The sequence below is a fragment of the Petromyzon marinus genome, chromosome 2, assembly GCF_048934315.1.
Source record: "Petromyzon marinus isolate PM22_M1 ecotype Great Lakes invasive population chromosome 2, UKy_Petmar_22M1.pri1.0, whole genome shotgun sequence".
Taxonomy (NCBI): domain Eukaryota; kingdom Metazoa; phylum Chordata; class Hyperoartia; order Petromyzontiformes; family Petromyzontidae; genus Petromyzon; species Petromyzon marinus.
The window spans coordinates 18,746,845-18,763,229 of NC_133668.1; the positions used below are offsets into that span (position 1 = coordinate 18,746,845).

General features: G+C 40.6%; 1 protein-coding gene across 3 annotated transcripts in view; it reads left to right on the plus strand.

Moving 5' to 3' along the window:
* Window positions 1-16,385, plus strand: part of RBM33 (RNA binding motif protein 33) — a 56,119-nt gene that overhangs the window by 5,284 nt on the left and 34,450 nt on the right. For 2 of the 3 annotated variants that reach the window (XM_076071091.1, XM_032960116.2), the window contains exons 5-7: window positions 9,759-10,026; window positions 10,765-10,974; window positions 15,118-15,280. In XM_076071091.1, coding sequence (XP_075927206.1) covers window positions 9,759-10,026; window positions 10,765-10,974; window positions 15,118-15,280 — 641 coding nt within the window. The remainder of the gene's footprint in view (window positions 1-9,758; window positions 10,027-10,764; window positions 10,975-15,117; window positions 15,281-16,385) is intronic. The other variant, XM_076071092.1, reaches the window with a different exon arrangement.

A 16,385-nucleotide genomic window follows, 5' to 3' on the forward strand; every position in this document is an offset into this window, starting at 1 on the left:
AGCCACAATATTGTATAAATATAGCTGAACCTTGTTTTTTAGTAGATGAACCAGACACCCAGAGAAAACCTTTGCTATGAGGGGATAAAGCTAAAAAGCTCTGGATAAGTCGGCAACATACCGCTCTTGCCTTCTGTAGGCCATCTGAAATCCTCTATGCATGATTATGTAAGCATAGTCCCTCCCAACCCTGCTTCCTTAGTGGTGCATTACAGTGAAATATGACATTTAACTATCTTAAATGTATCCTTGGAGGTCATGGGTGCATTACAAAATCCTGAGATTAACATTTACAGACTTTGTTTCTCATCGGGCTGTCACTCTCAATACAATACTGTAATCCTGTATTGCTTATCACAAGATGACTTCTTTCAATGAGGATTTCCACATAATGTTCAATTTGTTCTGCATAATCTCATTATAAAGATTGCATTGGGGGATTATATCACTCAATTTTTTTATATATGTAATGTGCCTCCTTTTCATAGCGGAAAATCCTCGTACTACAGAAAACATTAAATGACATCACATGCAGTTCTGCCATGTTTGTTGTAGGAGCTGTGAATGTCCCTTTACTGGGCAATATTTCTTTAAAAAATATATTTTTTCCCGTATTTAAATTAATTAGATGCAAATGATATTGGAGATTAACTTTGTACAATGTGTGGCCTTTCACCTCGGTAAGAACGTGCCTTTTGGTGGTGCATGGCACAGGAGGTAAGGGTTTGGCAAACTTGGAGGATGCAATGGATAAGGGAGATGAGTTATGCATGGCCTGTAACCTTTTACCTCGGTCAAAACATGGTAGTGAATGATGATAACTGGTGTGCTGCCGAGCAGGTTCAGTATGGCCTTGTGCATGTCGCTCATGCAGTTGCTTAATTAGGCGCTATAGTTTAGACAAACAGTAAAAGGCATGATGGGTGTGGAGGCTGACATGAATGTTTGGATAAGGAGGTTGCTGTGTTGGGTGGGAAGGTGAATATGGTGAGTCTTTTGAGTGGTCTTTATGAAAGGGATGCTGGTGATGATCATGTAAGTGTCTCTTGCTTAACCAACTATCAATGTCTCTAAATTGAAATTGTTCTTACATCATGTGTTTTGCTTTTTATCTAATTCCAGATTTTTGATGTATATGTCAATGCAGGCAATATGCATTGATGATACTTATTTAACATTGCTGTATTGCTTTTCATTATCAAATAAACATTTACACAACCACTCTTTCCTGATCTCACTTGCCTCTTTAAGTTTGTCATTTTAATCTATCTGCTCAATAATTGCTCAGGGTTTATATACTCTGTGAGTTTTTCCAATTGTATCCCTCCAACAATATTTCCATTTGCCCACTGAACTGGCACGTAACTTAACATTTCTAATTTATATTTAGCCCAACTGGGCAACCTTAAGTGTAATTCACTTATTTAATATAACAAATTTCTATTGTTTTTTATAAGACTGTCAACAGGTGGTTAATACTTTCTCCATTCATATTTATTTGTCTGCTATACAATTTTTGATGCACTGGATGAATCTGACCACTTTCCCCATCCATCTTGTGGAGTAGATGCTTTAACACGTGCAGCAGTCTTGACAGCAATGGCCTCACTGAAGCTCAGCTTTGTGTTGAACACCCACAGAGAGAGACACTTACCTTAGAGACTTGTGTAAAATAAAAGCTATTTGTTTTTTTGTTTGTATAGAAAAGCCTCTGGAAGTTATTGATTGGGATGAGAGCCTTTGCTGTTATGGGGAATGTTCAGCAGACTGCATATAGTTCAATCTTGATGTGAAGTTTTCGTGACTGCAGGAATCCATACTCTTCGGTTCTTTCGGTAAAGTCACGTAGGTAGAAAAATAAATGATTATTCACGACATTTCGATCGCAACACAAGCAATCGTCGTCAGGTGGAAAGTTACAGCAGTAGAACTGTTGAACAGGAAAGGACTGCTGCAACAAGAGGTTATATATAGGTTTGAGGTGGGTGTCACCCAAGGGTAAGTAGGCGGGGTCAGAGATGGAAAGGAGTCCCGTCGCCGCACGCACAACAGCTGCGTTAAAGGGAGAGATTGGCATGTCAATGTAAACGAGTTTAATGGGAAGATAGCATGTCTGTGCCAGAGGACCGGGCATAGCGCCACCTCGTGGGCAACACAAGCAGCGGCTTTGGCTGCTGCACAGAGACCAAGCGTATCAACGCAAGAGAACTACCGTAACGGTGGCCGTGCCAGTGAGACATATAGCCTATTAAACAGCAAGAGCGACCGTTATATCGAGTCAAAAGGGAGCAGCCATCGCTATGTTAGTGCGACCTTAGTCTGTTAATGTAAAGACATTTAACAAGGTGATGTAATTTAGAGAGTCGGAAATAACTGCTAAACAATGGCAGGAAGAATGGAAACATCACAGCAAGTCATAACTTTACCTGGTGAATAACATCCTTCCAATGATTGCTCAGTTTGTACCCATCTTCTCGGTTAAAATTGTCTGTGTTTATATATCTGGAAGCTTCATGGACTAATATTTGATGGTAGCCCGAAGGTTTGCAGAGTACCTTGGTCTCGGAAAAAAACAATATCGCGTGAACCCACCGCTTTAAAACAGTGATCAGCCACGGCAGAGGTATTGGTTCTGCCGTGTTTCAGTATTGGTGAGGCAGTGCCTTACCAAACTTGGTACTCCGGATTCAGTCCCTGTTGGACTAAGTCTTCAATGATTGCAATGGTGTCAGGTGAACAGAGAAACTACATCGAAACTGACAAGCAAATCATCTGGAGACAGTGAGATGTCCTTGATTAGAGCAACCAAGTGAGCTGAGTTAAGTACAGCTGAGGTGGTCAGCCCAGTGAATGGAAGCAGGGTCTCAGAAATCGGGCCAGTTTGTAGGTGGGTGAGTTAATGGTGGAGCTGATAGGACGGAGTGGAGTACCTTCTTTATGGATTTTTGGAAGGCCATAAAATCTGGCTGGTCTATCAGCCGAAGGTTTTAGAGAGAGCTTTTTGGTCGGATCGATTCGGGAAGTCGAATTGGTGATGATATTGTTGTTTTTTGTGGCCAGGCGGTTGGTAGGATGTCTGTTGATTTTGGTATAACTTCCATCACTAAGAAGGTCCTGAATTTTGTTGTCATATGTGGTTTTTTCCATGATGACAGTGGCATTGCCCTTGTTGGCTGAGAGGATGACAATATCATCTCTCTTTTTTAATTGAGCGAGTTCAAACCGCTCGTCCTTGCTGATGTTACTGATGGGTTTTTTGAGCGGTTGAGGGATACGTCAACCTGGGCAATGATGATATCATCCACTGGGATATGTTTAGGTGTGACGTGTTTAGGGGTGACAGCAAAATTCAACACCTAGCCAGTGAGTTGTAGCACGTACACCAAGCCCTCAAGATGAATGGATATTCAAATCGCACAATCTGCAAAGCTGTAATAACCCCAACCATGGGGAGAGAACCATCTGAGGATCCAATCAAAAGCATCACCTTGCCATACATAGCAGGTGTTACCAAAAATATTTCCAAAATCCTGAACAAACACAAGATCCAGGTTCGATTCAACACAGTACACAAAATCCGTGATTTGATCCCATCTGTGCAGGATGTGATTTCTGACATGCAATACCCTGGTGTCTTCAGACTCAGTTGTGTCTGTGGTAGCAGTGACATCGGGGAAACAAAACGACGTCTCGGACCGTGTTCGCGAACACAAGGCAGATTTGAAATACGGCAAAACCAATAACTCTGCCGTGGCTGATCACTGTTTTATCGCGGTGGGTTCACACGATATTGTTTTTTCCGAGACCAAGGTACTATGCAATCTTTCGGGCCACCATCAAATATTAGTCCATGAAGCCATCCAGATATTTCAACATATACACAATTTCAACCGAGAAGATGGATACAAACTGAGCAATAATTGGAAGAATGTTATTAACCAGGTAACTTGCTGTGATGTTTCCATCCTTCCTGCCGTTGTTTAGCAGTAATTTCCGAACTCTGAATTACATCACCTTGTTAAATGTCTTTTATATTAACAGACTAAGGTCTCACTAACATATCCACCGCTGCTCCTTTTCGCCTCGATGTAACGGTAGCTCTCGCTGTTTAATAGGCTGTATGTCTCACTGGCACGGCCACCGTTAACGGTGGTTCTCTTGCGTTGATACGCTGGCCTCTCACTGTGCAGCAGCCAACGCCGCAGCTTGTGTTGCCCACGAGGTGGCGCTATGCTCGGTCCTCTGACGCAGACATGCTATCTTCCCATTAAACTCGTTGACATGCCAATCTCTCCCTTCAACGCTGCTGCTGTGCGTGCGGCGACGGGACTCCGTTCCATCTCTGACTCTGCCTGCTTACCCTTGGGTGACACCCACCTCAAAGCTATATATAACTTTTTGTTGCAGCAGCCCTCTCCTGTTCATCAGTTCTACTGCTGTATCTTTCCACCTGATGACGCCTGCTTGTGTTGTGATCGAAACGCCGTGATTCATTATTTATTTTTATATCTACGTGACTTTACAGAAAGAACCAAAGAGTATGCAAATAGTTACATAATTTTACCATTACACTTAAATCACAGTTACAAGCAATTAAGACGGTGCTCACATCCTCACCAGCAAACCATGTGATTCATGCATGCAGAAGGACAGCAGAATGCCATATGTGAACACGCAGAGCTTAATTAAGTGTAAAAAGTGTTCCATGCAGAATTTTTGGGTGTCTTAAAAATGTGTGTTTTCATAAAAAATTTTTTAAAATCTTATTTGTCTTTGTTTTATTCATTTTTTGTGTCACCTTTCTGGCTTAGCCTGAATTCTGGCTTACCCGAGTCCAGCTTTGTTGTTGCACACCAAACCCCTTCTTGGCCACTTTACAAACTTGATTTGCACATTAAGATAAATAGCCTTTGGTACTGAGGTTAGTCTTTCATTAAATAAGCAATACGGTTGCGACTTTCTGATGAAGTTTCCAAGTACAGGCAGCCCAAGGCGCAGGTCCGACCGCACGTTTCTGCTCATTACTATCAGCGGTTTAAAGCGTTTGTTCTGCCCATGTGTGGTGAAGTAAGTGACAAGGTTAGGAGTTAGTGTGAATAAACTTTTAGTTGCAAGCATGAACATGCATTCATACAATGATACCAATTTATCCCCTTGTATGCCTGCGACATACCATGGGTTGTCAAAGATATGAAAACATAGCTTTCTTATGGTTGTCTCTTGGTGGGTCTTTTTAACCTGGTTTGGATAACTTTTGTGTCTGAACTGCTAGCTTGTTGTAAAAAAACTACAATTAAATGTGGTAAATCTCCACTTATGGTCGATGTTGGTTGAGAAGTTATAGGTAATAGCTTTCGCAGGTAAGATAAGTTTTTAATTATCTATTGGCTTTGGCATGAATGTAAATTTAGTATTTTACATTAAAAAAAATAATTAGTGATTACTTATAGTACTATACTGCTTTTTGCCTAAATAGTTTTGCTCACAATGGGAAATTTGAAAATTCAAACCTTGAATGGGAATTGATTTGGCCTAATTTCTCTGGGGTTGATAAAGGGATTAACATATCGCTTTGCACACTTTAAAAATTGCAGTTAATTCTGATTAAAGTCCTGATCCAGAACAGGAAGCCACCAATTTATTTTGGTTCATCCAATCAATGATTTTTTCATTACAGTATGTAAGTCAGTTTTGGTCAACAGTCAGCTCTGATGCAAGAGAGATGTATAGGAATACAATACTAGAAACCCACCCAGGCTTATAAGAGTGGATCCAAATTAAAAGTGATTTTCTAAAACTTGTTTTAAACTAGAGAAGTAGGTAGGTTATACATATGGAAGGGATTTTAAGGTACAAGAGGGGGACATCCTTTTGAGGTATGGGATCATTACACATAGCCATAATTGACCAATTGTGTAATAATGGTCACAAAAATGAAGCCTAACTAAATGTGATCAACTTAAGAGTAATTGCCCATGCGTTTATGCTGAGGGCATAAAGACAACGTATCAGTGAAAAACATTTACCCCAGTGTGGACTGCATACAAATAAGCTTTCCACAAACGAAGGTATCTTGGGTGTCAAGACATATTTACAACACCCATCGTTTTGTATCTGTAGGCATTTAACACCCCGATGTCTTTGAAAGGATTGGCAGGATAAATAATACGGACGCTTTATTGTGGTACGCATTTTCATAGAAGTGTGTGCCAGAGCAGTACTGGCATGTAAATTGTGCCAGAACATGCAGAACCAGGTCCATCTTTTAGATAACGTGAAACATAAACATTTTAAGTCATGGAAGGTCAAAGTTATGTTTTGCAATGTTTTTACTTTTTACCATGTACAGTGGCATATTCCTCCAAAATGTATGTCTGGGGACTACCGTTTATTTTCGTACTGAGTGAAAACATGTTTATCTGAAATAAGAAAAATTCCAAGAGGATATAACAACTCTTTGGACCTGTTACACTAGTTGTCACCTTTGTTAAACTTATGAACCCTTTCACCAACTTGCTATTAGAATAAAAATTTGTCCAGAGTTAGGCAGGTTGTCTGGGTGGCCGCCATTTTAAACATTTGTTTGAAAGAAGGTATAAAATTTGTTTTCACTTAATTGTACATATTAAATGTCTGAGTGTTGTATAATGTTAATGTGTGGCCCAAGCATTTATGAAGAGGCCAAATGAAAGAACTTCATAAGTAGTTCATAAGTACTTGTGTGATTTTTTTTTTATCTTCATGCCATTCTCTTCGAAAGGGTGATACAATGCTCATTGCAAGAGTTTAGAAGGGGAACTTAATCTCATGTGAAGCACAAAACATTCTCTCCCAATTTTATTGGAATATTATTGTGATAAAAAAATGCCTCTGCCCAAATGGGCTCGAAATGTTATATTGTATTCCCATTATGTGGACCTGTCGCATGCAGCACTACCAATATATGTTTGGCACTGTAACATTGTTTAATTCTCAGCTGAGTTGCAATGATCCTATTGAGATCTTGCTAACAAAAGTTTAGGGAAATTAAGCACTGCCGATGACCTTCCCCTCCACCCCATGAAAAAAGTGGATATGCCTGGAAAAGATGTGCTGCAAATTTTTATAAAATGTGTATTCAATTATTAGGATCTTCAACAATTGTTGAAAGGATGATTGATTTATGTGAGTGGATAATCAAGATTTTTGGGTGCTTTCAGAAGTGTGATGCTTTGGGCAATCCTCTTGAACTCTCAACCGCGAACGTGTAAGATTTGGACATATTTCTAACTCATAAAGTTTGAATGAGATATATAGGAATGTCAGATTGAGCCACGGGGCTTTTTCTTTAGAAGTACATCAAAGGTAAATGCATGGACAGATTAACTTATTTCTTTCACATTCAATTTGATGTCCTTACTCCACTTAAATATGTTGGTCTTCCACAATTGCTGGTCGAGTAATAATGTTAATAAAAATATTGTTGAATATTTTGGGCTTTTTTGTAGCTATATAGGGATGTAAAAATAATGGAGATCATTATTATGAGTGCGTGTGGCACGGTTACTGCCTGCTGCCACTCATCTGCCAATGATTCCTGCGGTGGTGATTTATGTTCAAACCTTGATTTAAAGCTTTCGTGACTGCAGGGATTCATATTCTTGGTTCTTTCGGTAAAGTCACGTAGAAGGGAAACAATAAAATAATACAAATATAAAACGACAAGAACATTTGAAAAAAGTGGCGGTTTTTTTACGTAAAAAAAACCGCCACGTTTTTCAAATTTTCTTGTGGTTTTCACACCTGATGATGATTGCTTGTGTTGCAGTCGAATCGTCGTGAGAATTTTAGTGTTTTATATTTTATTATTTTATTGTTCCCTTCTACATGACTTTACCGAAAGAACCAAGAATATGTTCAAACCGTTTAATAATTGAGATATAAAGTAGGATTATTAATTATTTAAAGGTTTATATTGGCAGTATTCCATGATATAAAGCAGATAAAGTAAGTTTGTTGTATTTTAATGCAATGCTTTTGCAAGGCATCTTGGAGAATATTTGGATTTAATGGTATTACCCATCTTTATTGTGGCTATGGCGAAATTTACAAAATTATTAAAGAAATATCCGTTCTGTAAATTTAGCATACTTGAAGTTGGAGTATACACATGCAATGTTTTAACTTGAATGGTCAAACATGTGGTATAAAATGAGTGTCCGCAAAGCTTGCACATGAATATGGAGGGGGCTGTTTGGGGACCAACTGGGTTTACAGCCTTGGTCCCTTCTGGCTGTTGATGAATATAGCAAGTCAGCAGTGGTGATGAATGGGGTGCGCCCACCATTGTCGCATTGATGCATGCCAATGAATGGCTTTCTAATTACAATTTTATCATGTAGTCCAGGAAGCGGAGAGACCATTGTTTTGGTAATGGGCCTGAACAAGTGCATGTAAATTGAGGAAGGGATTGGCCATAATTAAAATAGGCGGGGTGTCCACGCCACTGGGAGACTCAGGGGATGGCACCACACAAAGGAAGAGGCGAGGAACTGGGAAGAAATTGTTCTCACATTCGTCTTGCGACCGCGCCAATTAGTCCTACCCATGATGGCTGCGTGGAGACAGCTGTGCTACGGGACCCTGTCTCTCGTTAAGCCGGTATTTCATGGAGACTAATAGAATACCATTTACCTAGTTTTGCTTTCCTGAACTTTGAAATGAGTAGAGTGAGCATTGAACAAGAGTGATCCCTACTCGCCACCGTGGCACCCAAATTTGCCAGTTCTTGCATTCTACACTTGTGTAGCTCGGTTGTAAACCACATTGCTTTGTAGCCCTAGAGCTTGGCACAGCCTAATTGAGCCATACGTTTTTATAAAGTTCAGTTTTAACCGATTAATCGTGTTACATGCCAGTTGTGTATTATAGTTGCCTCGTATTTTAGATGCCAATCGCAGTAAAGATTACTACCCTACTACAGAAAAAAAATCCCTTATTTACGAGGAACACCTTCCACATTATTGCTTAAAGATATATATGATTATGCATTTATACTGATGATTATTCAGCAATACTCAAAACTGCAAACGCACCATTGGAGAAATTACATGTAACTTATGTTGGTATCAGTATACATTTTGATTAGTGGCCAAACAGGGCTGTGAGTAGTATGTGGGCACATGACCAATGTTTTATAAAGGGTTGCCACAGTGCCATTAGTTTTTAGATTTGGCTTGGAAATGTTATTATTTGTTTAATTGGTTGAGTATGTGGTTTTAGTTTCGTTTTTAGCAAAAAATGTCATATGATTGGTTTGGGAATTATTGTTTCCAAAATATAATGATATAAGGTAAACGTGCAGCCTTACAAATGTTTGCTCAGCAACTGCTGGCAAAGTGTACTTGCGCATTTTGCTCGGTGAAATTCTTAATTGATTTTCTCATCGAGTAAGATTAGCATGGTTGTCTACGTACGGTGCAAAATCAGTTCAACATGCATACATCTGAAGTAAATTGTGAAAGAAAAAAAACCTAAAGATACTGTATTGGGCAATAGGGTTTTGAAATGTCCTAGCCTGTGTTGCAGTAGTAATGAATGTGTGTTACGATTGACTACAATGGCTCAATGTGCTGCTGTATTACAAAACAGGAATGAGAAAATTGAAGTGTGTGGTATGCTGTCTTGCACAATATTTTAATACCGCAACAGATTTACATGTAGAATTCATGCACTGTACCACATGGTCTAAATGAAACCCAAATCCACGTGCATTGCAGCGGAGGCTTCTCACTGGCCCCGAGCTCGTCGGCACAGCCTCCTCGGCAAAGCGGGGCTGGAGACGGAGGCGGTGCGCGGGAGGCCCATCAGAGCAATTTTCAGCAGCCGGAGGGGGGGAGCAGCTTCGGGGACTCCGGTCATGAGCAGCAGGGGAGCTGGGATGCGGGAGATTCCAAGGCTGCGCAGCACGATGACGAGCTGAACACGTACGGGGACGACGCAGTGCTCGACCTGGAGATTGACGAACCCCTCGATGACGACTTTCAGGTGCAGTTTAATCTTAAGGAAGACGCCACCTGTAACACAAGCAATTTTTTTCGTGAAATTTTGCGGCGAACGACTGTGGGCATTACAGTACTTTGTATCTCTCAGATTCACTGGGCTGCGAGGTAGTTTGATGGTGGCGGTGCAGCAAGTGGATTCACAAACGTATCCGGGTGGACCATTACTATTTCCTTGTATGCATAAGTTCTCTGGGCAGTTTAGTTTCATCCCACATGCACATCAGTCCTGAAAAGTAATTGGCTAGCCAAGCCAATGCAGAATCTGAATGATGGATTAACTGATAGCACAGCTCCACTTTTGTTCACCTCGTGTTTTTGCCGTCTGAATTTCTTGTTATCTTTGATACTTTGTCTGCCATCTTAAATTGGTGGTAAAGTTGGGATTCAGTCACTTTTCTTGAATGTAAGAGACACTTAACACGTATGATACACATGTGTTTATTTCATATGGCATTATATGCTTTAGGAGTTGGCAGTACATAAATTATGGTTGCTAATAATATGATGTGAATTTGAAGCCTCATCAGGGTCCTCCAGTAAATGATTTTTACCCCTGTAGTCCAGTTTCCTTGCATTTGCTAAAACAAAACAGTGTGCAAATATCCCAAGCAGGACCCTCCTGAAAAGAAGTCTTGACAGTTAGCAATGGTTTCCTCCATACGCTAAGGACATCATTATTATCTGCATGTTCAAGCTCCTTACAGCATGATGTGTGTTGCAGGATGATTCATTGTTGCTGTCAGATTATTCCCGGGGTGCTGCTTCCCATGGCAAACAAACCGAGCCTCAACAGCCACCCAGGGAAGAGCAAAGCTGGCAGGGGACGGCATGTGAAGCTCAAGGGGCGACCTCGCAAGGGGAACCACAAGCAGTCAAAGAGCCCGATGTTCCAGAGGCTGCTGAGGAAACAGAAGAGCAAGTTGAGGACGAGGTGGGTGTTCGTTTTTTTCCTCTTAAGTTATGATGCAATTCTAATGCAGTTGCGCTATTGATGAAGCACAGTTGTCACTGCTAGTAGTGTAGCATCCAATGACGAAGCCAGGATTTTCAGGTAGTGGGGCAACCCCTCCAGCAATGAAAAATGATAGGAGTTGTTAGTAAGTAAGGACTTGTCCCTTACTTTTTATTTGACGCGTGTGCGGCGATGGCACAGCCATCGATTGAGGGTCGAATTCGAACCGCGTGCGATCGGCCTCGCGCTCGCTGAAGGAGAATGCCTTCAGGGAAGTCGTGTACTGTATACGCAATTGCGCACAATTTTGAGAGTCAGTTATAACTGCTTTGCCATTACTTATTGCCAATTATGGACTTAGACTATTATCCTATTATTTCATAGAGTCCCTGGCACGTAATAATATGCTACACAGTGGCAGTGGGGGTCGCAAAATGCCGATTTATTACTAATAATGCAGTTGCGCTATTTAGCAATCTTTGGAAGGACGTTGATCAACCAGGTGTAGTGTTAACTGTTGTGGTGGCCGACTCTCTGAGTTGCATTACATTTCTCAGTTTGATATCTTTTTTTTCTCTCTATCACCTTCCCTCTGTAAATTTCATTAGCTGACGTTTACTAGCCTTACGTTTGCCAGCCTTACATTTACTTGCAAATTCCATCCCTAGCCCAGCCCAGCCCACTTTTTGGGTTGTACCCACCACAAACGTCTATAACCTCTGGCTGGAGTAGCTCTCTCGCTACATTTCCTCCTGCCTCAGCAGTCCGCCTGCTGTATTGTTTCACCTGAAGACGATGGCTTGTGTTGCTATCGAAACGTCGTAATCTATATCAGCTATTTTTATATCTACGTGACTTTACCGAAAGAACCAAAGAGTAGTAGTAAACCCCAATGATCCGATCGAAATTATGGATTTTGATCAGATCTTTGGGGGGGGCACGTGCCACCCCCCCCTCCCCCCACTGGCTCTCCCAGTGGCAGCATCACATTGTTTAAAAATTGTCCTGGAAAAAAAATGTCCCTTGAAGATAATGCTACTTGTGATATCATTTCAGTCAGTGTCTTTGTCCATACCTGGGAAATATAATGTATAAGCCCTGAAAAATGTGCCAATTGTATGTTTTAAAAATCAGCCCTTTGATAGATCCTACCTTGGGTGAAGGTGCCCCCCACACCAAGTCATGCATGGGGGCTGTTAAACCATATATTACGCTGGTCAGTACCGGTTGGTTAAAGGGTAGGGACTGGGACCAAGATCCGTACGGAAGTTCCTGCCCATTGATGGTAGCCGTGGTGAGGAATTGAACCGAGGTCACAGAGTCCATAGTGCAGTGGCCCAAGCATGTTGACAAGGAGACTTCATGTAATAGTGAGGTGAGTAAAATAAACTGCATTATTTGTTCTAAGCTCTTGATAATTATGCTGTGCAATGTACAGCACTAAAGTTCCATTCACTCCTGGGTTTCTTCGGGCAGCTAATATCATTCCAGTGCATTGCGCTGACAAAAGGAGGTTCTCAAGTGTAACAAGTTGATGTCAGCCCAGTCAGCAATGACAGTCCAAAACAATAATAAATTTCTGTGTTTGCACTTAATTTTCTTATTTTCAGCTCTGATGATGCAAAAACTTGTTGTGATTTGTGTCTTTATTGGAAACTTGGGAACTGCTGTATGGAAAATATACATATAGCTAAAGAAATAAGAGAACCAGGAGATAACCATATTTAGACCCAGCTTCCATTCAATTTCGCATGCTTGAGAATCACTTGCAAGAAAAATAACATTCGGGTGAAAATTAAGGAAAGTTCTGTCAATTTGTGGTTTTACGGAGCAAAGAAAAATATCTTCAAAGCAGGGATTACAGCTTTTAAATATTGATACACTAAGTGTTTTACACTTTAAGGGACCATGTAAAGAATGATTTTTTTCTGCTCACATTTATTCCCAAATAGGGGAGGCTCCTATATAAAATACGTATAGTTTTGTAGGACTTGGACAGTGATCATCCGATGCAGTGACTGACTCCACCCCATGGGAATGCCATATTTCCACCACTAGCTTAGGGGCTGCAAATCTACACGAGCTGCCACCTCATTGCACATTTTTTCACGAAGACACTAACTTCATGCATATAGTTTACAAACATGTTTTAGCATTCCAAAACTATTATAAAAATATTGGATAGAGTAAGTTTGAACTCGACTGTATAAAAATTTTGTGCCACCTAAGAGCTACACGAGCAGGCCCCTTCCTGCCTGAAATGCAATTCTCTCCTGTGTTCTGCACATGGCTAGGCAAGCATCAGCCCTTTGGGAGCTGAAAGGCTTAGGCTCATGGCTAACAGCAGTACATGCTCTTTGCCATCTAATAATAACACTTTAAAAAGCTGCGTTGGAGCATGCCTCTGGTGAAATTAATAGCATTCACAAGATAATGAAATACATTTATTTTGACAAAATCTTACAAAGCTTGGAAAAGTTGCTGAAAATACGTACAAAATATATCTTGTCTACTGGAGCACTATACTGAATTTTCCGTAATCATACCTGGATATGTATTGCTCTTTGCCTGGCCTGCTCAATGCATAAAAAGAGAGCTACGATAGTAGGCTGGCCAGGTACACCTGGGGCATTTCCCCCACTGATATTGTACTATATGGCACTTAGTTGGTCAGCTTGACTCTTAGCATCATCATGGAAAGTGCTTTTCCTCTCCATCACCATCAGCCTCACCTCTTATACAATAAAAGTTCCCACATGTGTACACTACCACCCAGATGTTGTGATGCTGGTGGAACAAAAATAATCTATCTGTTTCTGTGAATATGGTGTAGCATTATGCTAGACAAGTAGACATAACTCGCACGACCAGTCTGAACGCGGTGTGCATGATGACATGGTTGGTGTAGTTCACTGCCCTGAGAATACACCAGCATTCCGAGGAGGGTTGCACCGTTCAAAACAGAATTCCTACATCTGCTGGAACTGGATCAGTCTTGTCGAGATCTTGGTATTGTAGTGTCGTAGATCTGCTTCTGCAACTCAAGGTCATTGAAACATATCAAATAGCTGTCGACTACTCTGAAGATTGTGTTGACGCCATAGGGCGGCCCTAGCAGAGAGAGACCAATGCGAATTGTGCTTTCGACATTGGTGAGGGTGGTGGTGGTGACTTGTGGGGAATGAGTATATACAACCTTTAGTGATAGAAAAAACTACTATATCGAAATGTAGACTCGGGTAAATGTGTACTCGTGAAATATACAGCAAATTCAATATTAAAATATATAATACTCATACTTCAGTAGCACACGCTTCTCTGTGGTCTGTTTTTTTGTGTGTAAGGTACAAAGGACGATATACAAATCCTGTCATTTGACAGAGCAATACTATACCTTGGTTATTAATGTCCCAATACTAATCCTCGTCAGGAAGAACTCCTATTGTCATCTCAACAAACCACTCAATCTTATCATGCACCGCAGAGATGTGCTTACCTGGAAAGTGATTCTTAAACTATGGAAACACATAGATCTAACAAGTATGGGTTTCCCAACTTAGAAATGATTTATCTCTAGATTCTTCTGGTTTTATAAATGAGTTAAAAATTTCTCAATTTATCTTAGCTGTTACACAATTTTTTTAAACACCTTCAAAAACTGAGTTATTGCAATTAAATTTGATTATTGTTTTATGTAATAAGGTTTTTGAATTTAATTCATGCTTAGATTCCAAGTCCCCACAATGGCATGTCACACATCCCACACTGTTTCCTCCTACCACCCCACCTCTCTTGCCTTCCCATGGTTATAACTTATTTTTTTCAAATAGCTTAACTTGTGACCTTTTTTCTGCACTTGAGATATATAAATACAAACTCCTGTAATTGTCCACGACTATCTGTTTGATCTTACAAAAAATTTTGAACACTTTTTTATGAACTTTTAACTGGACTTTCCCCGTTTCCTTTGCTGCAAATCTTATTTGTCAGTGCATCAACTTTGTCACCCATCTTAATATTGTTAATTGAAATAGCTCACATGCAACAAATCTGATCATTCCTGACTACAAATGAATTCAAATGTGTTTGTCACCCTTTACTGCTGGATCACATGTGGTCTAGCAGACACCAGATTTCACGAAAGAAGATGGGCTCTTGGAGGATGATGAGGAAGATGAGGATGACTCAGGCCGTCTGCGATTCAAGACGGAGCGCAAGGAAGGCTCGGTCATTCGTTCTTTGATCAGCACCTCGCGTACCAACAGAGAGATTCCTGACACACTGGGTGAGTCAGACCCTGACCAAAAGAGCTCTCGTCAAAAGCTGGTAGATTATTGTAAAATGCTACCCACAAAACTGAGTATTATTTTACATGATTATCAGAGCAATGTTGTTCCATGGCAATGCATCCGTGTAAAAAACTTGGTTTCTGTAAATGAAAACCTGCCGATTCGCCTCAGAAAATCCAGCTTCCATCTTAAGGATTGTAGGGTTTTCAATAAAGGGAATTCAAATTCCTCCTCATGCTCACAAACATGCACATCATCTTCCTCCATGGACCAATTAGCGATGTAGCAGGGGTGATAGGGTGGCACCCACCTAATATTGCGGGTAAAATAATTCCCTCTGGCTTTGACTTCAATGGAAGACCGAAGGGTGATTGTCCTGAAAAGCATGTGGCTGACACTTTACAAATATTCCCTCCAAAACTTCACATTTGTGTGGGGACAGCCTGCGCTAGTCAACCTATGTATGTACATAAAGCAACCATTTTATTTTTGAGCTGCATCTTTAACTATTCAGTCCCAACAATTCACTGTTTATGTTCCAGTATTAAATGTCAGAATAATTTGGAGCACTATGAATGTAATGATTTAATTAAGAGCGTAGTGGGTACAGAGCTTCCCGCTGATCTGCAAGGCGTGTTCTTGAAGTCTAAACGGTCATTCAGGTGTTGGTGAATGCTGATTTTCGTCCACTGTTTGGCAAAAGCATACCAGTGTCAACGTTACCACAATTGGGAAAATTATCCATGATGTGTTTTGGCTTTATCATCAAGAATTGAATTGGCCCAAAACATTTTCTATTTGCTCAAGTGATTATTGGGTGTTGCTTGGTAGCTCTGACTGATCCAGTGATATAAAGTCCACATTCGTACAATGGAGGCAAATATAGTTGGACAACCACGGTTGACTTCTCACAAGCTCGGAAAGGCTGATGAGCTTAGTAGACTTCCAACCAGATTTTTTTACTTGGAATCTTTTGATTGTGATTTGAATTCTATAACCATAGTTTTCTGGCTGGAGATCATCAGTTCTCTGGTTGGAGATAATTTTGTAGAATGTATAAAACCAGATTGTATTGTATCATATGCACAACATCTCCCACCT